Source organism: Stegostoma tigrinum, chromosome 33 (assembly GCF_030684315.1).
Source record: "Stegostoma tigrinum isolate sSteTig4 chromosome 33, sSteTig4.hap1, whole genome shotgun sequence".
NCBI lineage: Eukaryota > Metazoa > Chordata > Chondrichthyes > Orectolobiformes > Stegostomatidae > Stegostoma > Stegostoma tigrinum.
In genome coordinates this window covers 6,848,695-6,875,849 of record NC_081386.1, presented here as the reverse complement: position 1 = coordinate 6,875,849, position 27,155 = coordinate 6,848,695, and the positions used below count along the sequence as shown (strand labels likewise).

Below are 27,155 nucleotides of genomic sequence, written 5' to 3'. Positions count from 1 at the left end.
CATCCCATCTTCATAATGATCCAGTTAAAGACAGATAACATTTTAAAAGAGAGAAATCCCCTCAATGCCATAAGGAAAGAAACTAATGGGTGTGGGTTCAATTTTTAATTTATTTTACTGTAGCAAACAACCTAAATCAGTATAGATCAAATGTCAATTAACAGGCTACTTGATTATATCAAGTTAAACAAGGTGCGGATTGGCTAGCAAACACAACTGAAACACAGCTTATGCTGTACGCCACACTTCTGGCAGATAGTTAACTTGAAAGGGCCAATCCCAGAGTCTCTCACAGCTCTCCATTAAAAGTTCACCTCTATCCACCTTGCTAGGTTAACTTTCCAAGACAACAAAATGTGAGGCTGGATGAACACAGCAGGCCAAGCAGCATCTCAGGAGCTGTGGCCTGCTGTGTTCATCCAGCCTCACATTTTGTTGTCTTGGAATCTCCAGCATCTGCAGTTCCCATTATCTCTGATACTAGGTTAACTTTCCAGTGTCTTTCAGCAGTAGTTCCATTAAGTTTGATTTTTCCAGACCTGATTGTCACCTGTAAGGACTCTCACCAGTTTCCAGTTCTGTAAGTCTTTTGAGCAGCTGCATCTAATCTGTTTCTTTTCTTTTGAACAGAAACTGAAGACCTAAAAGCATTGGCCTTTAACTTAAACCGTTTTCCATGCCTTTCCACAACAGTGGGTTTTGTCCTCTTTGTCACCTACATCTTTGCAGCAATCTTTCTTCCATTTCATGAGTTTTTGTGAAAAATTGATAAAACTACTTAATGCATTTCAGTTTAAGTTTCTTTCCCCATGGCAACATAGATATTTCTCCATGTGGAGTTTTTGTTTATTAATTTACAGGATGAGTGCATCATTGGCCAAGTGTCGGCATTTATTGCTCATCCCTAATTGCCCAGAGGGTAGTTAAGAGTCAACCCCACGTTGTTTTGGGTCTGGAGTCACATGTAGGCCAGGCCAGGTAAGGATGACACTTTCCTTCCCGAAAGGACATTAGTGAGCCAAATGGTTTTTTTTCAATTCACAGTCTTCATTAGACTCTTATTTCCAGATTTTTATTGAATTCAAATTCCACCATCTGCTATGGTGGGATTTGAACCCATGTGCCCAGAAGATTGCCTGGGGTTTCTGGATTAACAATCCAGTGATAATACCACAAAGCCATTGCCTCACCTCAAATTCCTGCTGTTTGCCAGGAATTTGCTATCCACTTTTCCTGAGCAATCACTTTTCCTTTACTATCCTACAATTAGCATCAGACTTGTCATATGGTGCTGATCAGTCAGAAAACTGCCTTCTTACCTGGATACATTGAAAAAGGTCCAATTTTTAATGCAAGGTCCTGAAGAGCACTCTCAGCACTGGAATCCATTCAGAGGCCTGTAAAGAGGTTCATTGTAGAAGATACACCCCTTTTTACAGCACTAGTTTTTGTTTAAATGTCTATCATGAATGTTAGTGAATCAATGAATGTGTAAACTGGGAAGGTAAGTGGGCAAAATTGCAGGATTGACAGGAGTCATCAACTGTGTAGTTTCACAGGGATTACATTAAGATTTTTCTGTGCAACATTTCCTCGAAACATTCAGGAAAGGGCATCAGAAATGTCCCATGTCACAGAATCTAATTCCAAGTCTCAGCCTTTTAAGGAAGATCCGGAGAAGGAGCTGAATTTCCCATCAGAAGTTCAAATTTTCAGGGAAAATCCCATGAGTGTTGGAACTTCTGTAATGTCCAGATATGCAGCCAGGCTGCAATGATCTAGAGAATACGAGATTTGGGCTCTTCCCCTTGTAAAATTTGTTCACCAATTATTGACAAGATGCATTGTGATTCAACCACTTGGCAGTTGTGTTGCACTCGTTAGGGTAGCCCACTGGAAATCTTGCTATTTCCAGAGTCATCACATGGGTTAAAAAAACAGAAGTGTTCCAATTCCCTGTCATCTCGACCCAGGTTGACAAAGCAAGAGGCAGGTTTCTATACTTATTATTTTTTATTTTAAGTAATTAGTCTGTAGCTACTGATGAACACTTTTGAACAATTGCTATGTAATGCTACAATCAAAACTCTAATCCCGTCATAAAGTCTTCTTTTTATACATATATACACACACACACATATATATACACACACACACACACACACACACACACACACACACACACACACACACACACACACACACACACACACACACACACACTGACTATGATCTGAATGAAGACTGGGTCAGCAGTTCAGTGGCTGTTTGTTCATACAATCTGTTGAGATCATTCTTATGATTCTTGGGCTGTTCAGAACGCTACTTTTCAGTTGTCCTTCTCCAATACTTCCACTGGTGTGCAAGAGACATGAGATATCTGGTTCACTTATTAAAGGTCTCTGACTTATTAATGAAAAGTCACAGGTTCTATTGATGGCTAAATGAAAGATAAATGGAATTTCTTCAGGCTCACAGTGGCTTACTACAGAGAACAGAGAATGTGAGCTCCTAAACTGATCATATCTGAAGGTTTCTCTGTATCTTGCTCACGACCCCAAACTATTCTAGTACCTGAGAATGAATCACATAATTGTTGGTAGGCAGAAGACCTTTGGTTTGTGTGCTAGTGAGCAATTAGCAATGACAATCTGCTGTTTGTTGACAACCAAAGCCCCATCTGTACACCATTTGACTCCAGTTCATCTGCAACCACAGCTGTAATTCACAGCTGTGCTAACAGTTTTTGTAGTATCAAATTGCTTGCTCTCAAACCAATGTAATTCTTGTAGTCCTTAGTTCTTTTCTCATTTCAGTCCACTACAGAAATGAAATGGATTTACATTTTTTCAATTTTGCTTTTAGCACATTGGCTCTTATATTCAGCAAGGTTACAACAACTACACTTCAAATGTAATTCATTGTTTGCAGTTTGGGTTGTCCCGAAGCATGAAGAGTCACTACGTAAGCGGGGGTGAAGGTGCTTCCCAATAAAGATGCAACAAAATAAGTATTGTTTTATAGCATTTTGAAATAAACTAGGTTGAGGTTTATCTCCATGAATAGTTCTGTTAGGATCATTTTAACTTGCATTGATCATTGCTTGTGGAATGTTCATCACTTTGCAGTTCAGTCATCTTTTTTAAGGTGAGGTGGTCAATCCTGTAAAAGTTTGTGTATTTGTGAAAGAAGCAAGAGGTAGAAAGGTAGAATTTCACTGGACAGGCTGAGAGACAGGGAATGGCTGCTCGAGATAAGAAATAGATGTCAGTGTCATAGTCATTGGGCAAAATGCTTTTTAGAAACAGGATCTTTGAAGGAGCTTTGAAGAAACAAAGCGACTTTTTATCTTTGATTGGCCTGCTGTGTTCACCCAGCTCTACACCTTGTTATCTCAGATTTTCCAGCATCTGCAGTTCCTACTACCTTTGAAACAATCTTTGGCGGCTTTGCCAGTATTTTCACTAAGACACTCATATATTTAAGGAACAGTAAATATTTCATGCCTTGCATTACTTACATGATGTGGACCCTGAGACAATCTGCTTTAGAAATATAATTGTTGAGCCACTGCATTCAGATTCTCCCCAGTCTACAGTGATGGTCGGAAAATGAGCTCCACGTTTCCACCCCCGATGAGCAACACCAGGAAAGATCTTTTAATGTGTGCAGATTTATTCCAATGATTTATCTCACTGTGTTTTATTCTGACAGTTGGGAAAGCAACCCTTGGACTGCATGTTCAGTGTTCTGTGGAGGTGGAATACAGACTCGAAGTGTACCATGTGTCGAAGAGAACATGTATGGGGAAATTATTCCAGTGGAGGAGTGGAAGTGCATGTATGCATTTAAACCAGCAGTGATCCAGAACTGCAACCTTTTCGACTGCCCGAAGTGGATTGCCATGGAATGGTCACCAGTGAGACATACTTTCTCTTTTCTTAAAAAAACAATCTTTTCTCCCTATAGTTTTGTTGGTTCGTTGGTTACCCTGTATAGTTAAGCCAGTTAACAGCTCAGCTGCACATTCATGTGTTTGTCACTGATATCTCACTTGGTTTTCTGCTGATCGTACAGCTCTCCGATAGTGAAATACTTTGACTGATGAAAACTAATACTATCATTTTCATAGAATATTTTGATAACTTTAAGAAATGGACAACTAATAAAGTTCACTGTTGATATAAATATTATGAAATATAGGATGTGGAAACTTGTTTCACTGTTGATTATTATATGTTTAATAAGCTAGTATTATACTGACTTCCTGGAGTGAAAATGAAGATGTATAAGATTACTATTAATTGGGTCATTTTAATAGCTAATAAATGCTCTTTTTGAACAGAAAATAGATAAGAATCTCTGTTTACTCACAGTGCACTGTCACGTGTGGACGAGGCCTGCGGTACAGGGTTGTGCTGTGTATAGACTACAGAGGGCAACACACCGGCGGATGTAGCTCACAGCTCAAACCTCACATAAAGGAGGAGTGCTCAGTGCCAATTCCATGTTATAAAACAAAAGGTGATTTTGCAACAATGTACCTTCATTTCTGCCTGTGTGCCAACCTTGTTCCTTCATCTGCTAAATGAGATGAATAATCTTCTATTGTTGGGAGTCATGAAGCAGAGCAGACTTCCGCACAATTAAATTCTAAAGGTCCAATAAGGCATTTAATAGTTTTGTTTATTAAGACATTTGGAATTTGGAGTTTGCTTTAATCATCTATGTTCAGCATTATCCATGCCGTGATTTCTGAAACATGCTGCACCTTTTATAGTCTGTCTGCTTCTCCTCCTGTTGCTGTTTTCAGTGCCTCAGCTCCCGGCTCATTCATGAGTTGCTGTCAGAGATATTATCCACATGGTGTCCCTATGCAACATGATCTCCACATATAGTGTTAGCTTCCATCACACATCTTTATCATCATACTTTCCCTGTCCTGTGCAGCCACTGACTTGTCGGTTCATGCTAACTCAGCATTGGCAAGATGGGAATCATACTGTTCCATTCTGGTCACAGTTTGATTTCTGACAAAGTTATTTTTCTTGTTCATTCACGTGATGGGGACATCGCTGGCTAAGCCTACATTTATTGCCCATTTCTAATTGCCTGGGGGCAGTTAAGAGTCAACTACATTGCAGTGGATCTGGAGTCACTTGCAGGCCAAACCAGGCAAAATTCCATGGCCCCCCAATAGCAGCAGGGAGATTGTAGAAAGCATAGGTCGACAGATTTTGGAAAAGTGTGGACGCAGTAGGGTTGTTGTAATGGGTGACTTTAACTTTCCTAATATTGATTGGAACCTCCTTCGAGCAGAAGATTTGAATGGAGCTGTTTTTGTAAGGTGTGTTCAGGAGGGTTTCCTAACGCAGTACGTTGACAGGCCGACGAGGGGAGAGGCCATTCTAGACTTGGTGCTCGGAAACGAGCCGGGGCAGGTATCAGATCTTGTGGTGGGAGAGCATTTTGGTGATAGTGACCATAACACTCTCTCATTCTACATAGCTATGGAGAAGGAGAGGATTAGGCAGAATGGGAGGATATTTAATTGGGGAAGAGGAAACTATGATGCGATTAGACACGAGTTAGGAAGCATGGACTGGGAGCAGTTGTTCCATGGTAAGGGAACTATAGACATGTGGAGATGGTTTAAGGAACAGTTGTTGGGAGTGATGAGTAAATATGTCCCTCTGAGACAGGCAAGACGGGGTAAGATAAAGGAACCTTGGATGACGAGAGCGGTGGAGCTTCTAGTGCAAAGTAAGAAGGTAGCTTACATAAGGTGGAGGAAGCTAGGGTCAAGTTCAGCTAGAGAGGATTACATGCAGGCAAGGAAGGAGCTCAAAAATGGTCTGAGGAGAGCCAGGAGGGGGCACGAGAAAGGCTTGGCAGAAGGAATCCGGGAAAACACAAAGGCATTTTACACTTACGTGAGGAATAAGAGAATGGTCAAAGAAAGAGTAGGGCCGATCAGGGATAGCATAGGGAACTTGTGTGTGGAGCCTGAGGAGGTAGGGGAAGCCCTAAATGAGTTTTTTGCTTCTGTCTTTACGAAAGAAACGACCTGTGTAGTGAATGAAACCTTTGAAGAGCAGGTGTGCATGCTGGAATGGATAGAGATAGAGGAAGCTGATGTACTGAAAATTTTGTCAAACATTAAGATTGACAAGTCGCCAGGCCCGGATCAGATTTGTCCTCGGCTGCTTTGGGAAGCGAGAAATGCAATTGCTTCGCCACTTGCGAAGATCTTTGCATCCTCGCTCTCCACTGGAGTCGTACCTGAGGACTGGAGAGAGGCAAATGTAATTCCTCTCTTCAAGAAAGGAAATAGGGAAATCCCCGGCAATTATAGACCGGTAAGTCTCACGTCTGTCGTCTGCAAGGTGTTAGAAAGGATTCTGAGGGATAAGATTTATGACCATCTGGAAGAGCATGGCTTGATCAAATACAGTCAACACGGCTTTGTGAGGGGTAGGTCATGCCTTACAAACCTTATCGAGTTTTTTGAGGATGTGACTAGTAAGGTTGATGAGGGTCAAGCTGTGGATGTGGTGTATATGGACTTCAGTAAGGCATTTGATAAGGTTCCCCATGGAAGGCTCATTCAGAAGGTCAGGAGGAATGGGATACAGGGGAACTTAGCTGCTTGGATACAGAATTGGCTGGCCAACAGAAGACAGCGAGTGGTAGTAGAAGGAAAATATTCTGCCTGGAAGTCAGTGGTGAGTGGGGTTCCACAGGGCTCTGTCCTTGGGCCTCTACTGTTTGTAATTTTTATTAATGACTTGGACGAGGGAATTGAAGGATGGGTCAGCAAGTTTGCAGACGACACAAAGGTCGGAGGTGTCGTTGACAGTGTAGAGGGCTGTTGTAGGCTGCAGCGGGACATTGACAGGATGCAGAGATGGGCTGAGAGGTGGCAGATGGAGTTCAACCTGGATAAATGCGAGGTGATGCATTTTGGAAGGTCGAATTTGAAAGCTGAGTACAGGATTAAGGATAGGATTCTTGGCAGCGTGGAGGAACAGAGGGATCTTGGTGTGCAGATACATAGATCCCTTAAAATGGCCACCCAAGTGGACAGGGTTGTTAAGAAAGCATATGGTGTTTTGGCTTTCATTAACAGGGGGATTGAGTTTAAGAGTCGTGAGATCTTGTTGCAGCTCTATAAAACTTTGGTTAGACCGCACTTGGAATACTGCGTCCAGTTCTGGGCGCCCTATTATAGGAAAGATGTGGATGCTTTGGAGAGGGTTCAGAGGAGGTTTACCAGGATGCTGCCTGGACTGGAGGGCTTATCTTATGAAGAGAGGTTGACTGAGCTCGGTCTCTTTTCATTGGAGAAAAGGAGGAGGAGAGGGGACCTAATTGAGGTATACAAGATAATGAGAGGCATAGATAGAGTCGATAGCCAGAGACTATTTCCCAGGGCAGAAATGGCTAGCACGAGGGGTCATAGTTTTAAGCTGGTTGGTGGAAAGTATAGAGGGGATGTCAGAGGCAGGTTCTTTACGCAGAGAGTTGTGAGAGCATGGAATGCGTTGCCAGCAGCAGTTGTGGAAGCAAGGTCATTGGGGTCATTTAAGAGACTGCTGGACATGCATATGGTCACAGAAATTTGAGGGTGCATCCATGAGGATCAATGGTCGGCACAACATTGTGGGCTGAAGGGCCTGTTCTGTGCTGTACTGTTCTATGTTCTATGTTCTATTTCCTTCCCTGAACGGCATTAGTGGACCAGCTGGGTTTTTCCACCAATTGACAATGGATTTATGGTCATCATGAGACTCTTAATTCCAGATTTTTATAGAATTTAAATTCCACCATCTGTCCCAATGGGATTTGAATCTGGATTCAGAACATTACGTGGATCTCTGGATTAAGAGTCTAGCAATAATATCAGTAGGCCATTGTTTCCCCTGTCATCAGCATCAAACAGTTTCTATTGTTTCAATCTTCAGAGAAGCTGCCAAATTTGGTGGGTATTTTCAGAATTTTCTAAATTGGCATAATGAGACATTGTACTAACTATCTCATGGTAATCTCCTTAAAGCATCAGCTTATTTAATCAGAATTTTCCTACTGTTCAGAAGTCCATGCTGATTCTCTTCGATCAACCGTTAACTCTCCAAGTGTTTTACATCTCTCTCTTAACGGTAGATTCCAGTAGCTTTCCTACAACTCATATTAATCCATCTGTCTTGCAGGCAGAACAGTTTATAAAAAGGCCACCATGCATAGGTAACATGCTGCTGTCAACCTCGATGATCAGACAGCGGAATTGGTGCCTCTTCAATGTGTGCAGGTCACGCCAATCAGTCACATCGACTGTAGCTGCGGCACTCCATCAGAACTCAGTAGTCAGCACAGTAAAGAAGAGAATACGGAGAGAGATTAGTCTGGGGCTTTTAGAAGCCGAGGGATCGAGAAGCCTAGGGAGGGGATGGGGAGTGGAGCAAGGGCATTATGTTTTAGAGGCTAGATGGAGAGGCACCAATTGGTGGATGGGGTGACAGTTAACTCCTTTTGGGGAAAGATTGCCCCAGTGCCCACAGAACACCCTCCAAATACTTCATTCCCACCTTTTTGACAGATTTTCTTTTGAAAAAAAAACAGTCCCGGTCTCTGCTATGTGCCCACATGATGTGGGCAGCGTAATATCCAGTTACAAAGCTCAATTGCCTTTTAATGATCTTCTAGATAGTGGGTAGGTCATTTCAGATTCAGCAGCCACCCATCTGTCATGGTTGGGCATGGGTCTGAGAAACCCCCCACTGAAATCATCGCTATCAGTGCAGGAAGGTGGTGGGGTGGAGGAATAATCCAACCACTGGTTTCTTCCTTCCTTATTAAGTGATAAAATGATGTGCGCAGTTCCTTAATAAGCAAGGCAGAATCCTTATTCTACACTGAAGGCAGCAATTTAATAAGTTGTATTATGGATTAGTATGAAAACTGTGCTGTGCACTTGCCAGGTCTCTGGTGTTATTTGTGTGGCTTACTAAATATGCCACTGGCATCTTACTGAGCTGCTTTTAAGATGATCTGAATGGGCTACAATGAATAGAGAGCCCAGAGGACAGCTCAGAAAAATAGGAGACTCAAATGGGGTGAGAAATAAGTCTCAGGGTTACTTGTTCTGCTGACAATATATTTGCCAAGGGAATAGTACCTCGTCGTTCTAGGAAATAGATCCGTGGATTATATATCTGTTTAGTTTAAATGCTGTACAATATTTTGAGGATTTCAGTTCAGAAGCTAATATGATGAACTCAGCAGGAAAGAATTCTTAATTGAATAGTACAATGTAATTATTGTTTTGAATGTGTCTGGGGACCCGTGGGTTTGATATATGTATGGTATTTCCAGAAAAACTTCCTGTGGAAGCTAAAGTACCTTGGATTAAGCAAGCACAGGAACTGCAGGAACCAAGAGCTGCATCTGAGGAGCCAACGTGAGTTCATGGGTTTTAATTTTCACATTATGATTAATGCAGTGTTTATTTAATAGTGAGCCACCTCGTGCAGTACATTTTAGTAGTCTGCAGTTTGTCCGGTTAGATTCTCATCTTTGAGGATTGAGCATTAAATTGGGTTTTCTGATGAGCTTCGGGCCCTGAAATTGGTACCAAGTGCTTATTGGCAATTACCAAATAGTGTGGTTCCCGGCAACATGCCTAAGGCTGCAGTCTGTCTGGCAGTGCTCTCCTAATTAACCCTTTCCCCAAACTTGCTACCCAATGGAGGGTGCCAGGTTGGAACCTGATGCTGTTGACCCAGTTGGAAAGCCACCAACACTGAAGCCTCAGTAACACAATTAGGAGAGCCTGGTGTTGCTGAGAAAGGTTTGTGAAGATTTACGTTAATGATTGTTGCCAACTTATGTTTTGGTGATGGGTGTTAAATATGCTTGTTGCGAATTTACATGGACCTGAGTTTCACTTTTTGTAGATGTTTTGATGCTTCCTGGTTCAGACTCATTGCTGGTTCTGTAACCAGGTTGACACAATTGATAGTCTTGCTCCCATGAGTGCAGATGGTCTTCCTGGATACTCTTCTTTCTTGACAGTTGGCTGAGATGAAAAAAAAGGCCTGTTAAAAAAGTGAATGCCAGATGCAAGGGTGACAATTTGTTCTGCCTTAGCAAAGAAATAGCTCAATAGCTGAGCAGCTGAAACCAAGTACAATGACAAACTTTTTGACAACCTTTAATCCCCCTCAATGTCAAAGCATGCCTTTGAACATTTGGTTGCACTTTGTTCCCAGTATAGTTGTCTCTTGGCTCAGGCACAGCATAAGCACTTCCAAATTTCACTTACAGGCCTCTCATGCTTGTACACCTCAATCACAGTGCAAACTTCTGCTGATACACTGTCCCTTCCATGTAGCCAGCAGTGATCCAAAAAGAAAATCTTGGCCTGTTGCTTTTAATTTTTTTAAGTATGGGAATGTTTTCTAAAAGTCTGCTAACAACAGCATTATAGGCAGTTGGCACCGAACTGTGCATCGGTTTGTGACTCCCAAGGGAAGTAACGTCTGTACTGTAGAAATGACGAGCAGTTCAGTAGCATAGCCATTCCATCATCTAGAGATCTTATAGTGAATGGGCTTAATGCGCCAGCAAACCTTCAACATATATCAAAGTAAGTTAAATATTAAGAACAGTCATTGATGGATTTAAGCAAAGCCATAGTGAATAAGAGTGAGTGATGCTAATAAGACCTGAGCTTAGAAGTGAAAAGAATACATTACTGAGAATTTTAGTGGGCTGTTTAAAAGGCAGCAGAGCTAATCCAGATCCATTTGTCTCAATTTTGAAGATTTACGTTGTGGAACACTGATGCTTTACTGTCAGAATTTGAGTTTTATAATCCTCATCTTAGTCGTAGTGAATCACCTTAACAAAAATTCCTTAATTGAGCAATTGAATGCGATTAGAAAAAATAACTTTTCCTTCATAAAGAAGGATTTGGAGACTCATAAAGTGTTGGGGATTCAGCCTATTGTGCTGGATGGTTCCTTTTGAAGAGTTAAGTTTTGCTTTGAAGAACAGCAACTTAATTCAAAGGTTTCAATAATTTAAGAGGAAAAATGTAGTGATGCATACTATCAATGAAAGTGGGGCCGGTACAGAGAAAAGAGTACATGATTAAAAGGTGGCCCAATCTAATACAAAGCTAAAATAGCACAAAACAAAGCAAAAAAAAAACCTCCTCTCTCTTTAGCCAGTATATTAAAGAACCATTAATGAATCGTACCAAGTTTGAACTGGAAAGTGTGCATTAAAATGATGAATTCAGTGATGAATTAAAAAGGTATTATGAAAGATTGGATTAACAGGGCATGATGAAAGAAAGAAAGGCAAGTTTCTTAAATTAAGGTTAAATCTCTAACAATGACCAAGAACTGAAGGAATGCGATCCCACAATTCTAAAAATTTATTCACAGTGCCCAAGAGCTTGTTTCACATTAATAGGATTTATCATGCCATTAAAGAAGCACTTAGACAGAAATGGACAAGCTGTAATTTTCTGTTTGAGTTTAGTCCTGATCAATGGCATTAGTACAGGGGCCTGACACCATTCAATACAATTGATGGGGCAACCACAGAAGTCCTCTCACCTCTGTCTGAGACCCAAGTCAAACTTTTCCTATCTGACAGGAGTTCACCTGTACATCCTCCAACCTGATCTACTGTATCCGTTGCTCCCGATGTGGCCTCCCCTATATCGGTGAGACCAAACATAGACTTGGTGACTGATATGCAGAGCACCTGAGCTCTGTACACTATAACCAACAACACCTTCCAGTTGCCAACCATTTTAACACCCCCTCCCTCCCCCAGTGACATGTCTATCCTGGGCTTCCTCCAGTGCCACAATGATGCCACACACAAAATGTAGGAACAACACCTCATATTTCGCCTCGGGAGTCCAATGGCCGAAACATGAAAATTACCAGTTTTAAAATCTTCCCACCCCCTGGCCTCATTCCATGTCCAACCCTCCCCCTCATCCCTGCCTCCTTGATCTGACACTATTTGTCCATCTGTTTCTCCTATTCATCCCACTGATCAGTCCCCACTACCCCTACCTGCACCCACCTATTGCCATCCCACCTGCCTTGCCCCAGCCCCATCCCTCCTCCCTCTATTTATTTCCCAGCTCCCTTCCCCTCCCCAGACCTGATGAAGGGTCTAGGCCCAAAACGTAGACTGTCCTGCTTCTCTGATGTTGCCTGACCAGCTGTGCTCCTCCAGATGTGTTTATCCTGATCCTAATTTCACATGAATATTTCTCAACTGACCTTTGATTAAGACTGACTACCATAGACAATAAACTGACGGAGAACATCAGAAATTCTGGCATTATCATGCTCAAGATGAATCAGCTACAGGCTTTGGGAACACATAAAGAGTGCAAAAGGGCAACTGAAGTGTTACTGCCAGCAAAAAAAGTCAGTAACATTGCTGGCATCAGAGTATCACTCATCCAAATGTTGTGCACTTTGGTAACTCCTTGTAGCATATGACAGTCACATATCTGGACTATAAAGTCCAATATTGCACTCCAGATAATATTGATTGTTATTTTCTTGTTCCTTCACAGATTTATTGCTGAGCCGTGGTCACAGTGCAGTACTTCATGTGGAGCCGGTAAACAAGTACGAATAGTTAAATGCCGCGTCCTGCTTACATTCTCCCAAACGGTGGAGGAGCTTCCCGATGAGGAATGTGAAGGAGATAAGCCACCCACTGAGCAAACCTGTTTCTCTGCTCCATGTGACAGTGCTACTGCAATATATGAAATGGAGGTTGCTTCCTATGGTCAGAATGACAATAAGATGGATGAACAATTCGACTGGGAATATGAAGGTTTCACCTCATGTTCGGCTTCCTGTTTAAGAGGTATTTTTTTGTATGGAACTTTGAATATTATGTAGTTGACTTCCTTAACTCACTTGGGTCCTGGATCTACGCAGATGAGTCTGCTACACGTTTGTTGCTACTTTCCATTACTCAGCAGGACCATTGACACAAGTTAATGTCAACAAGTTATTTGATCACGTGAAATGTTGCAATATAAGCTGAATTTCATACCTGTCTACTTCTAGCAATGGTAACAAGGTATTCAATAGGAACAAGAGCCCCAGCACATTTCCTTTCATAGAATCATAGAATGATTACAATGAAGGAGTATATTCAGTCCATTGTAACTGTGCTGATTTCTGAAAGGACATTTCACTAGTGCCATTCCCCTGCCTTTCCACCTAGAGCCCTGCATTTTTATTTTCCTTTTCACGTAATGATTAAGGTCCCTTAAGAAAGCTTTGATTCAACCTACCTCTACCATACTGTCAATGCACTACAGATTTTACCCGCATTAAAAAGGTTCTTCCTCACATCGCTATTGCTTCTTTTACAAATTGCCTTAAAGCTGTGTCCTCCCCTGCTCGATCCATCCATCAGGATCCATTTCTTGCCATGTGAATACTTAATGGGCCGAATGGCGTAACAGTCCTGTGATTAGTACACTGTCCAGATCCCTCATGATTTTAAGCAGCTCAACCAAAAATCCCCTCAGCATCTTCAGGAGTAGTCATAGGTTTTCCCATTTATCTTCATAACGGAAGTTTCTCATCCCTGGAACCATTCTCATGATTCTTTTCTGCACTCTATCAAATGTCTTCACCTCCTTCCTAAAGCTTGTTGGCCACAATTGGAAACAGTATTCCAGGTGAGGTCAGCTCTTATTTTTGTACAGGTTTTGCATAACTCCTTTGCTTTTGTACTGTCTAAAACCCCTTGCCCCACCTTCAATGATTTATGCATTTCTACACCCAGATTCCTCTGGTCCTGCAATCCCTTAGGAATTCAAACCTTTGTTTTATGTTATCTCTTTCCCCTTTCCTACCAAAATGAACTACTTCACACTTCTCTGCATTCAAATTTATCTTCCTGTTCCATCAATGTGTCTGTGTTGTTTTTATCTCTTCCTGAATCCTCCACCTATAGTTCACTATATTTCCATCATCAGTTTTGTATCATTAGCAAATTTTGAAATTGTGCACTCTGTCCTCTATTGAGACGTAGAGATGTTCTGAGTAAACATTGGAACAGTAGAAGCAGACTGAATGGGTGGGGTCAAGCTCCCACAGAGCCAGGATTTTTACATTTTAATTTCAGTAGTAGTCGCTGGGGCCTTGAAGCTCAATGTGGAAGCTGTCTTGCCTCTCTTGTTTACAACTAAAAGATGGGGGTTCTCTTCTTGCTGCAAGAATCGCATGTGAGACAATCTGTTTTACTGCATTTGCCTTTGTCAAGGGTGTGTTTATGAGATGTTACGATATTGGAACAATTACTGTTTAGTATTTGAAAAATCTACTGTTCTGTTAAGTTTTCCAATAGAGTTAACTAATTCCAGTTTCTTTCTTTGTAGTCTTTTAACTATAATGTATGAAAAAAGTGTGTTTTGTTCCAAACCTGGTAGTTTGACCAATTGAATTGCATCTGGAACATGACTCGTGACACTTACCTCTAAAATTAGAAAAAGTTAGGGTCTAGACTATCTTCTTTATAAACTTTGATGAGATTTGGTCTAGTCCATAACAATATACTCAAGTAGTCATGTTTCCTTACCTGTCTATTTAAAGTTTCTGTTGTCAAGTACTATGAACATTGGCTCCACATCTAGTTTGTTAGTGACAGAAATAAAAGTTCACAATTTCATGATGAATTAACCAAAATTAAAACACAGCGCAAGATGAAATGTAAAAATTTTTTCAGTACATGATCTCAAAACATCTTGCAGATATTTTTTAAAAATTCTGTCATGGGACAAAGGCGTCACTGGCTGGGCTAGCATTTTATTGCCTGTCCCTAGTTGCCCTGGAGAAGGTGGTGGCAAGCTGCCATAAATATCAAAGTAACGGGTAGTTACACATCGTCTATGTTTCTGATGATGTATGTTATCTGTAGAGGCTACAGTCTGGAAGATATTTTATTTCCCAGTGATGAAGGGGTTAACAGAACATTTCTTATTGTTTTTGGACATTCCTATGCTCTGATCTTACTGTTCTCTGGAGCTGGGCTGGAAATTGAGCTGGATTTTAAGTAGCCCGAGACAGCGGGAACCATTGAGACAGGCCCAGTTAATCACAGGAAGGAGCTGATGCAAGAACCCCTGCCTCTGCCAGAGAAATATCAATTAACTCTATTAATGAGCCTACTTCCAAATACCGTAGCACGGATGCCAGACATTAACTGTTTCCCCACTCCGCTGACGTTGCCAGAGCTGCTGAGTTTCTCTAGCATTTTCTGCTTTTATTTCATATCTACAGCATCTGCAGTATTTTGCTTCCATGTAAGTTGGACTGTTGAGCCTTCAGTAACTGTTTACTGAACAATGCTGCTAAATAATTAAATATGGGTAAAGAATGCAATGTTGCTGAGGGAAAAGGCCCCACTGACATGATAGAACAGGAACACTTTGATACCTCCCAGGATATTCTGTATTCCTTTGTGATAGCAATCAGCAAACATCCAGGGATGGTGTGAAAGTGAGAATGTGGGTCAGTGTTTGAGGCTGGGTGGGTGAGTGAAGTGTGGGAGAGGGAAGGAAGGAGGGAGAAAGGGAGTGAGAGGTGAAAGGGTGGGTGAATGTACATGATTGAATGACTGAATGTATGTGTTTGGGCCAATGAGTGCAAATGGATCCAGGAAGGTTGGTGAGTTGTGTATGGGAGTGGCTGGACTGGTAATGTGTTCGAGTTTCCCTCAAACACACCCACACTTACCCCTCCTCCGCCCCCAACAGCCTACACCTAAGACAAGCTGGAACAGGAAGGAAACTGAGGCTGAAAGGCCACCAACTTCCAAACACCACTGTCATAAAAATTTTGCCAAGGTAAGCTTAGAGTGAACACTACCAGAGGTGAGCCTAGGTTTAGCTAAACACAGTGCCTAAACTTGACCCTGTCCTTTGCACAGTGGTTCACTGGTTAGCACTGTTGCCTCTCAGCACCAGAGACTCCGTTTCATTTCCAGCTCTGAGCAACTGTGTGGAATTTGCATATTGTCCCCGTGTCTGCATGGGTTTCCTCCAGGTGTTCTGGTTTCCTCCCACAGTCCAAAGATGTGCAGTCTAGGTTGATTGGCCATGCTAAGTTATCCAAAGTGTCCAGGCATGTGTAACCTAGGTGGATTATCCATGGGAATGCAGGGTTATAGGGTTACAGTGGAGGGGGTGGGTCTGGGTGGGATACTGTTCAGGTGTGATCTCAATGGGCTGAATGGCCTGCTTCCACACTGTAAAGTTCCAATGATTCTATGAACTTCATTGGCAATTGGAATTTGGGATCTAGTCTTTTTGTCTGTCGAACTTGGTGCCTTAAACAGAAATGGAATCAAGAAGGTTTTAGTTGTTAGCTCTGCTGCTTGACATATTTTTATGGTCATTTTTATTGATTAATCACTAATCAATTTATTGCCTGGTAATTACTTTCCTTAAATTCATGTTTCCTGCTGTGGTAAACTTCATCTTTCCCTTTGCTCACTGGCTGCCATTAATAAGGGAATAATTGAAATGTTCCCCAATCAGCTGTCGAAAAGCTATTAGCTGTGTGAATAAAGCATCCTCTGGCTGCACCTTGATCCCATCATATCTTGTTGAGCAGTCCTGGAGAAAGTTAATTCATATTGGAGATCATTTTTCTGATTTTGAAAAGTAGGGAGCAATTCATAGTTTTTTACCGAACTTGCAGCCACGAGCTTCTGTAATTGAAACACGCATACAAAGGTGCTTTTTTTTTTGCACTGTTTATTACAGAATCGATTGCGGCAGTTGTGTTTTGTATATTGAGTGCATCCTGAAAGTTTTTACTGAACACTGTAAGTGACTCACGAGCCTATTTTTTTTGGTGTTGCCTTTCGGTGAATAAATTAGAGTAGGGTATGCACAGTAGCCAGATTACTTTTGATAATTCTGTGTTTATTTTTACTCTCAGGGAAACAGGAAACAATAGTTGTGTGTCGAAACAAACAAACACAGGAAAACGTGGATGACAGTTTGTGTGACAATTTCAAACGTCCTCCGCACATGGTCCGAGCTTGTGGCACTGAGCCTTGTCCTCCCAGGTATGTTTCACTTATGGGCCACAATCTTCAGAGACATTTTGCACTTTTAATTTACAGCATGAGTTGAAACCCACAATGAGGAGTGTATTCAATTAAATGAGATGAGCCTGGAGTGTTGTGAAGGGAGATGTGTAAAAACCTATTAATGTCTTTCATTCCTGTGTTGGGCTATTGTTTTAAGGAGGAACACCATGTTTTGTAAAGCTCCTCCTCGATTGCATTGACATCAGATGAATTGTAATCCAAAGCTCATGATCTGGGTTCTTTCCCTGTGCAGCCCATTCAGGCACATTAGAGTGTAAGATTGCCCTCCTGACAGACACATTGCCAACCGCAGTCAAGTTTCGAATGTCAAGCTTATCTGCATAGTTTTACTGGTTTGGAGTTTTGTCATCACGGAGATGAATGCGTGAAGTAGTGGTTTTCAGGATGTGGCCAGATTGGGGAAGTGGGGTGGTAGGAAGGCTGTGAGGGAGGCAAGTAAATGCTGTTGCACGTGAGCTCAGAATCCTGCAATTGGAGTAGCTTAAAGACTGGGCAGCAGAACATCTGAAAAGTATCGACTAATTTGACGTGCATCATCTCTTTAACTTCAGTTTGACAGCCCCCTTGACCTGACAATGATGGTATTGTTTGGATCCAGCATCCTTGTGCTGATAATGACTGGTAGTGTCGCATTTGACATCTGGTCAGACTGTTATCAATGTTTAATTTGAACATACCAGTTTGTATTTGGACAAACGCTACATTGTGCTAAACAAAAACGGACAGTAATTCAGCCTTTCCACCTAATTCTGCACTTGTGTGTGGGAATGTGTGTGCGTAGAATGATTTCAGCTCAGAGGGAAGCAATTCAGCCAATTGGGTCCACACTGGCTCTCTGCAAAAGACCCTTCAGAAAGAGAGGCAAATGCAGTCAACCCTATTCCAAACATTAACCTGAAGTCTAAAACTGTTTCATAGTGATCTAGTCATACTTCATATTTAAGACATTCAAGGATATTGGGTGGTACAATGAAATATAGGGCAAATTCAGCCATGCAGGATTTCTCTGTATTACTAGCCCATTAAAATAGTGACTGGGCTACATGCGTATAAAAACAAAGCTTTAAGTGAAAATATATAAATCTATCTTTTAAGTTCAGGATTCAACAATTACTTAAGTCATCAGCTATTCATGTTTGGGTGTTGCAGACCAAACTATCAAAATGTCTGTCAAAGTTTGGGTAGACCGTTCGAGCTGCAGATTGCCCAAGATGTTCGCTAATGTGCTACAGTGTGATTTAAGACACTGACTAATGGCTCCCAACCCTGTCAGTTCCCGAAATGGTGGATCTACCCCATTCCTGGAGAAGCCCCTGTGAACGCGCAGCCATTTCCCTGAGGGAGCACTTTGTTCTCCTATATGATACTCTTGTACCTCCCAGTGACTAGTCCATTATATGGCAAGATTATAAAGGGCCTGAGAACAGATTTCTTGCTTACCCTGTCATTGAGGACATGGTGCAGTTGAATTAAGTAAACAGAGGAAATTGAAAGTTGGTTTCCTTTAGAACTCATTTCTGTAAAGTTAGAAGACACCCTTGGGACCGCATAAGCTTTCAAATAACCAGAAATGTAGCTGTGGTATGAGCTGCAGAATAGTATTATTACTAATTTTTATGATTGTTTATTTTTTCTACTGATTTGCCTTGGAATGCAAACCTATTTGAAATATCCTTGAAATTGTGGTTACAGTTTACAGTTGTCCTAAAGGGAATTCACCACCTCCTTTGTGTTAATTAGAAAGAAATCTGTACAGCAACTTATCACACTGGTACATCTCAAAGCATTTCACTTTCAGGAGTAACTGTTGAATTATATGAGTAAACAGGGAGGTCTTACCAAAAGTAACTGATAATGAGCTTCTCTTTAACTCACCTTGACACTAATTCCCTGACGAACTCGGGTAGAATTGTACAGGGAAAGACATAAATGTAAAAAGCCACGTTTTGCTGGAACTTGCACTAATCAAGATGATTTGCATGAATACAAATTCAAGGAGAAAACCAACATTGAGATTGCATGACCTTTCAGGAATCTCTAGTGTCAGAAAAGGTCCCAGAAGACTGGAAAATGGCTAATGAAACACCCCTGCTTAAGAAAGGAGGGAGGCAGAAGACGGCAAATTATAGGCCAGTTAGCCTAACCTTGGTTGTTAGTAAGATTTTAGAGTCTTTTTCAAAGAATGAGAGTGCAGAGTACTTGGAAGTCCTTGGTAAAATAGGGCTTAGTCAGCAGAGTGTTGTTAAAGGAGGTCATACCTGACAAATCTGTTTGAATTCTTCTGAGGAGAAAATTAGCAATATAGATAAAGGCGAGCTAGTGGACATGGTCTGTTGGGATTTCCAGAAGGCCTCTGACAGGGTGCCAAGCACAAGGCTGTTAAATAAGATGAAAGTCTGTGGTGTTAGGGGCATTATACTGGGATGGATAGTGGATTGGCTGACTGGCAGAAGGCAGAGAATTGGGATTCAGGAGTTGTTTTCAGGACAGCATCTGGTGCCTAGTAGAGTTCCGCAAGTGTCACCGTCAAGGACCAGAACTATTCACATTACAGATTAACAACCTAAAGGAACTGAGGGCATTGTTGCTAGATGACACAAAGATAGGTGGTGTTGGGGAGGCAGGAAGGCTGCAAAAGGATTTGAAAGACTGTGAGAGTGGACAAAGAAGTGGCAGTTTGAGCACAATGTAAGTAAGTTTAATGTTATGCACTTCGGCAGGAAGAATAGAGGTTTAGACTGTTTTCAAAATGGGGAAAGGCTTTGTAAATCAGAAGCGCAAAGGGACTCAGGAGTCCAATTTCAGGATTCTGTTAAGGTTTAAATGCAGGTTCAGTTGGCAGTTAGCAAACCAAATGCAATGTTAGCATTCATTTTGAGAGGGCCAGAATACAAGAGCAGAGATATTGCTGCTGAGGCTGTATAAAGCTCTGGTCAGACTACATTTGGAATATTCTGAGCAGTTTTGTGCCTTGTATTTAAGAAAGGTTGTGCTGGCCTTGAAGGGATTCCAAAGGAAGGATGGAAGAAAGATCCTGGGAATGAAAGGCTTGTTATTTGAGGAACGGTTGAGGACTCCGGTTCACTACTTAATGTTGTCTAGAAGAACGAGTTGGGGGGGGTGGTGAGCATCTTATTGAAACTTACAGAAAACTGGGAGGCCTGAGAGTGGATGTGGAAAAGGAATAGGAGAGACTGAAACCTGAGGGCACCGCCTGTCTGTGAAGGGTCAACCCTTTAGAGCTGAGTTGAGTAATTTCTTCATCCAGAGGGTGGTTGCTGCAGAGGGCTCTGGAGGCCAAGTCATTGAGTGTCTTTAAAACAGAGATAGATAGGTTTTTGACTGTTAAGTGGGTTAAATGTTATGGAGAGAAGACAAGAGAATGAAGTTGAGAAACATAGCAGCCATTATTGAATGGTGGAGAAGACCTGATGGACTGGATAGACTAATTCAATTCTTGTATGGCATGGTCTTATGGAGAAAAGAATATTGACTGGTTGACAAATGGACTCTGATGGCCAGGTGTACTGCCATTTCCCCTTGAAATAGAATCTGATTCAAAATGTGAACTTTCTCAGCAAAACCTGCTGAGTATTTCCAGTACTTTCTACTTTTATTTCCAGATCTCCTGCGTCTGTAGCATTTTATATATTTTTAGAACATTGAATAATCCCGGTCAGGGGTACAGGAGAGTCCAAATGTTACTGAAGTGGTCTTGATGCTGAATTTATGGTGTCAGTCATGTGTACTAAAACATACAACATTACAGTACCAATTTGAGATAGTAAGAACTGCAGATGCTGGAGTCAGAGATAACACAATGTGGAGCTGGAGGAACACAGGTCAGGCAGCATCAGAAGAGCAGGAAAGCTGACGTTTCGGGCCAGGACCCTTCACCAGGACTGCAAGAACGTTCAGCATGATCTTGGGGAACGTATCACAGTGCCCGGTGTGACTTTGTCACCAATTTAGACATTTACTAGGGGAAAAGAAAAGCTTGCGGCTGAATGTGCAGCACACCATTTCAGCTCCAAGAATTCTCAGCAGGAATTCTCGGTGTCGTGTTCCAAGCTCAACCTTTTCCAGCTGCCTGATCAATGCCCTTCCCTCCACCATAAGGTCAGAAGTGGGGATATTCGCTGATGTTTACACAATGTTCAGCGCCATTCACAATTCGTCAGATACCGAAGCAGGCTGTCTTCAGTACAACACCTGGAGAACATTCAGGCTTGGTCTGATAAGTGGCAAGTAATATTCAAATTGCACAAGCGCAATGACCATATATAACAAGTGAGAACACAAGTATCTGCACTTGACATTCACTCATAGTACCATTACTGAATCCCTCAGTATCAGTATCTGGAGTTTTTGGTTTGATGAGCTGATGAGGATGGGTGTTGCTGCTGATTACTGTTGACTGGAAACTGAACTGGGAGAAACTATAAAAATAGATGTTACAAGAGTAGGTCAGAGGCTGGGAATTCTGCAGTGAATAATTCATTTCTGGACTCCCTCCAAAGCCTGTCCACTATCTGCAAAGCGTAATCAGGAGCATGATGGAATATGATCCACTTGCCTGGATGGATTCCGCTCCAGTAACACTACAGAATCTGACACCATCCAGGGCAAAATGGCTCACTTAATAGGCATTATCTCCACCACCTTTCACTCTTTTCATCCCTTGACTACAGATACACAATGACAGCATTGTGTACAATTGTCAGGATGTACTGAAGTAACTCATGAAGCATCCTCTAACAGCACCTTCTAAACCCACAAGCTCTACCACCAAGGATAAGGGCAGCAGATACATGGGAACTCCAACTGCAAGTTGTCCTCCAAGCCACTCGTCATCCTGACTTGGAAGTATATCACAGTTCCTTCAATGTCGCTGGGTTAAAAACCTGAAACTCCTTTCCTAATGGCTCATAACTTCAGCATGACACTGTTGTAGAGGTTCAAGAAGTTGGTTCATTAGCATGATCACAACAGTATTTGGGGTTGGGCATAGACTGGCCTCGTCAGAGATGTCCTGATTCTGTGATTGAAAAATTAAATAAAGATCAAAAGAACATGTACAGTACAGACAGTCCTGAGAAAGGGTCACTAGACCCAAAATGTTAACTCTGATTTCCCTTCACTGATCCTACCAGACCTGCTGAGCTTTTCCAACAACTTCTGTTTTTGTACAGACATTGATACATCTTGTATGAGTTGGCAGCTGGTGAAAGGAGTATGTCTGTGGATGAGATTCTTCACCATATTGCGGACTGAATTTTTCCTGTTTCTGACTTTCCCAAGCTTCTGCCATCTTTGGGATACAGAAAGCCATCAGGAGCTGATATCAAAATTCTCCATCTCTGTCAGTGCAGGGATAGAGAATAAATGCTGGTTTAGCCAACAATGCTCATATTCCATGAATCAATTTCTTTTAAAAATCCAGGATGGTCCTAATGTGCCACCTCTCTTTCCTAAAGAGATTAATTCTGGCTCAGATGTTTAATGGTGCAGTGTTTTTCAACTGGTGTGCCTCGGCAAGGTACCAAGTGTGACGCACAGTTTTTAGGCTGCAGCGACACTTTCCCTGAACATTGAGACTGTGTCCGCGTTTCTGATTTCCTTCAGAGTCCTGGTATCTGTTATTGAAGGCAGTATCTGCCGACACCAGCTGCCCCTTTTCAACTCCACATGCATAAGCTTCCATAGCCGTGCATGCATAGACTTCAGATATAATGCACACTGACAGACCTCTGTTTCCTACTAACCCAGCAAATTGCAATTGACTCAACTTTGTGTTTTGCCCTGATCCCTTGTTCACGAATAGTTGAAGATAGTTGAGTTGAGCTGAGTTTCAAAATATGCCTGTGCTGGCCATCAAAATTGGGGTTTTATTTTCCTGGTGGACTTGAAACATTGATGCTTTTGACCCTTTACCTTCTTGTATACATTATGTATGCAATCCTATGTAGTATGGCTGTTACCATAGTGAATACCAGTAAATGTGATGTTGATGAGCAATTAATTCAGCTGTAAAAAGTGGATATGCCATGGAACTGTTTGTCTCTTTGAAGTGTGCCTCGATACTGAAAATGTTGCGAACCGCTGTGACAGAGGAATGCAATATAATCGAATATCAGTAAGTACTACAATCAGTTTCTCAGTGCAAATTTTAAGGAGTTTAATATTTTCCATCTTTAGAGCCAAAAATGCAGTCATCTGCTTGGCAATTTCACTTGATGTAGCCGTGATAGCCATTTAATCAGACTGTCACTCCAAAGCAAAAATGACAGTCTTCATTCCAATGATCTGTTTCAATGAAAACTGTCAGCATGGTTTCTTGGAATAGGCAGCTGTCCTTACTTCTGCTTGAGAAGGTACAGTGTTCTGGTCCATTTTGCCGCTGCTTGCAAATAAACAGATGGTTCTGAGAGAATGTTCTGAAGACAAAAGTGTTGATGCAGCCCTGTCCCTTACACCTCTACAGTTGCACATTATGATGCCAGTTTAGTGCACTTTTAGGAAGCACGAGATCCCTTCACTGATCCAGGAGCACCAGCTGTGCCCTTCAAATGATCTTAGGTCTGTTGTGGGCTTTGAATTGAACTTTAACCCCAACAATTTAGAGAGTTGTAAGGCTTGACCTTTGGCCTATTTCACCAAAAAGAGGTATTACTCAGAACATCTTTTCACCTCTTCATCAGTGCAAATTTTAGCAGCTCCGTCATTTGATGTATAAATTAGTGCAGCTTTCTGTGACCTATACTATCTGCGCACGTGTTGCTGTGTTTGCTGATCTCTCTTGTTATTCAGATAAATGTCCCTTATGGCCAATACAGGGAAAAAAAACAGTGAAGGAAATATGGTTTTTAGATCATGAACACAGATGGAATGAAATGTCGATTTGTCATCATCTTCATTGGTAGGACAGAAAACTTAAACTGAAGCATTAAAGAGGCTCATCACCTCTAATTACTGTTAGCAACATAAACAATGCTTTAACTCTCATTTGTGGTGTAAAATCAGAATAGCACAGATGCTGGAGGACTGGACGTATGTACGTACAAATAAGGAACAAGAATTTACCACTCAGCCCTTGAAACATTCTCTGGCATTCAACAAGATTACAGCCAAATGTTATCCTCTTGTGCAATATATTGCCAAAGTAAATTAGCTGGTACATAAATGTGCACATTGTGAACAGAAACAGAAGTTGCTGGAAAAGCTCAGCAGGTCTGGCAGCATTTGTGAAGGGAAAAACAGAGTCAACGTTTTAGTCCCGGTGACCCTTCCTCAGAACTGGAACAAAAATAGTTCTGAGGAAGGGTCACCAGACTCGAAACATTAACTCTGTTTTTTTTCCTTCACAGATGCTGCCAAACCTGCTGAGCTTTTCCAGCAACTTCTGTTTCTGTTCCTGATTAACAGCATCCGCAGTTCTTTCGGTTTTTACTCATTGTGAATGATTTTTCAACAACTGTCTTTAGTTTAAATCATATGACCTTCTCAGTAATCAAGATCTTTAGTAATTCTTCTACAGAAACCAATTTGCACTGGAATTTCTTGCTAAATGGGGAGAAAAATCCAGACCTTTCACATTAGGATCTAGGATGTCACCACTCAGGAGAACATCATCATTAAGTTGACGAATATAGGGCTGTCTTTAGCCATCTCATTTCCACTACTGGCCAAGAATGTCTGTGCCATTATGATGGAAAATTAACATTTTATTCGAGAGAAAAGGAATACTCATCTGATGATTATCTTGAGGGAATAGCACAGAAAAATTATCAACAGTTAAATAAACTCCACCAAAACCCACCAGCTACTGGAAACAGGCTGACTACATTTTTTAAAAATACAGAGAGTTCCAAAGGTCTGAATTCTTTGTGCCTGCTAAGCTAATTCACAATCTTTCTTTATTATGTTATTGACAGCCAACATATATAATTTACATTAGCTCAGTATGTAATTGAAAACATCATTCCATATTGGTCTCGTTAACACAGCGCCAATGTCTGCTGCTGACAGTTTATCTGGAGTCCATACATTCAACCAGAAACTATGTGTGATAAGTAAAATTCTGAATTTATGGAAAGCCATTACTTTTAGAACTTATTCAACTACATTACAGCAGAACTACAGATGCTGGAGAATCCGAGATAACAAAGTGTGGAGCTGGATGAATACAGCAGGCCAAGGAACATCATAGGAGCACAAAAGCTGACGTTTCGGGCCTAAACCCTTCATCAGAAAAAGGGGGATGGGGAGAGGGCTCTGAAATAAATAGGGAGAGAGGGGGAGGTGGATCGAAGATGGATAGAGGAGAAGATAGGTGGAGAGGAGACAGAAAAGCTTATAGAGGCGGGGATGGAGCCAGTAGAGGTGAGTTGTAGGTGGGGAGGTAGGGAGGGGATAGGTCCGGGGAGGACGGACAGTCAAGGGGGTGGGATGAGGTTAGTAGGTAGGAAATGGGGGTACGGCTTGAGGTGGGAGGAGGGGATAGAAGGAAGAACAGGTGAGGGAGACTGGTTTTGGGATGCACTGGTGGAGGGGAGATTTTGAAGCTTGTGAAATCCACATTGATACCATTGGGCTGCAGGGCTCCCCCTCCATTGAGATCCTCATCTGCCTAGCCGAACTCGTCCTCACCCTCAACAACTTCTCTTTTGATTCTTCCCACTTCCTACAGACCAAGGGGGTGGCCATGGGTACCTGAACTATCTCCAACACCTCCCTCACCTTCCTGGACCCCTCTGTCTCCATCTCAGGCAACCACCTAGAAACCGATATCCATTTCAAGCTCACCAACGCCCACAGCTACTAGAATACACCTCCTCCCACCCACCTTCCTGCAAATATGCCATCCCTATTCCCGTCGACAGAGCCTCCACATTCCACTGGTAGAAAATTTAAAAAGGTCAAAAGTATAATCGCTGAGCTTTAAGGTAAGAAACACGACAACCAAATTGTGCAGAGCAAGATCCCACAAGGCACAGTGCAGTTACCTATTAGCAATGTTGATTGAGGGTTATATATTCAGAGTGGTGATCACTTATAAAATGTAACCTTTCTACTGCTGCATGCAAACTGACTCTGTGGCATTGTGATAGCGGGGAACTGACACAGAGGAAACTGGAAGTTAAAGCTTTTAAAGCACACTTCGTTTTAAACTGAACTGGAACCTGGAGCTTGCAAGATTTGTCTAGTCTTGCAGTCTAGAGCAGAGAGCTTGAAGCTCCTTCCATGATTGAAGTTTTGGAATCTGCAGTGTAAAGTAGCTGTGAATATCTTGGTTGAGTGTTGGTAACTTCGATTGTGTTTCACTTTGTCATTAACCTCAATATCATGTTATAATGTTGTTGACTGGTACCTTAGTCGTCAATCTCAACAATAATTCATTGCATTGTTAAAAATCAATGTTTGCACTTAAATGTGAATTAATCATTGGCGGAATCACTATAGCACGACTGTTAGATAGTCACAAATGACTACCGTGATTAAAGGAGGCATCAGTCCAAGATCTCCTTGTGTGTAGGACAACAAATTTAAAGCAAACAACTCACCAACCTTAATAACCTCAAGAATTACCACTGAGCTTGGCAATGAAACAGTGTGAGCTCACACAGTACTATTGAGTTACGTCTAAAGGGTAATCCGTCTCTGGAAAGTGGAAAAATGAGGCAAATTATAATGTGGCTTTTATAATACCAATTTGTAGATTTGGAGCTATTTGGACTAAATTACATGCTTTTTGCGTGAAAGCAACTTTTGACTTTTGAAGAGTGAATAACGTAAAGGGCCTGTTTTCCTCTTTTGCTGATGAGCAAGAGATGACCTCACTGAAGTTCAAAGTATTCTCACAAGAATGACAGGATGGATATCAGTAGGATGTTCCCACTGGCTGCTGAGTCTGCAACCACGCAACATAATCTAGAGTAATGCGTAGGCCATTTAAGATTGAGATGAGAATGAAA

The 27,155-nt window shown here is 41.7% G+C and overlaps 1 protein-coding gene across 1 annotated transcript in view; it reads left to right on the top strand.

Annotated features, from left to right (window-relative positions):
• adamtsl3 (ADAMTS-like 3) overlaps nt 1-27,155 on the top strand; it is a 582,072-nt gene that overhangs the window by 420,876 nt on the left and 134,041 nt on the right. Inside the window, exons 13-17 of the mRNA XM_048563174.2 lie at nt 3,715-3,919; nt 4,377-4,524; nt 9,373-9,457; nt 12,611-12,909; nt 17,007-17,136. Of these exons, the coding sequence (XP_048419131.1) occupies nt 3,715-3,919; nt 4,377-4,524; nt 9,373-9,457; nt 12,611-12,909; nt 17,007-17,136 (867 nt within the window). The remainder of the gene's footprint in view (nt 1-3,714; nt 3,920-4,376; nt 4,525-9,372; nt 9,458-12,610; nt 12,910-17,006; nt 17,137-27,155) is intronic.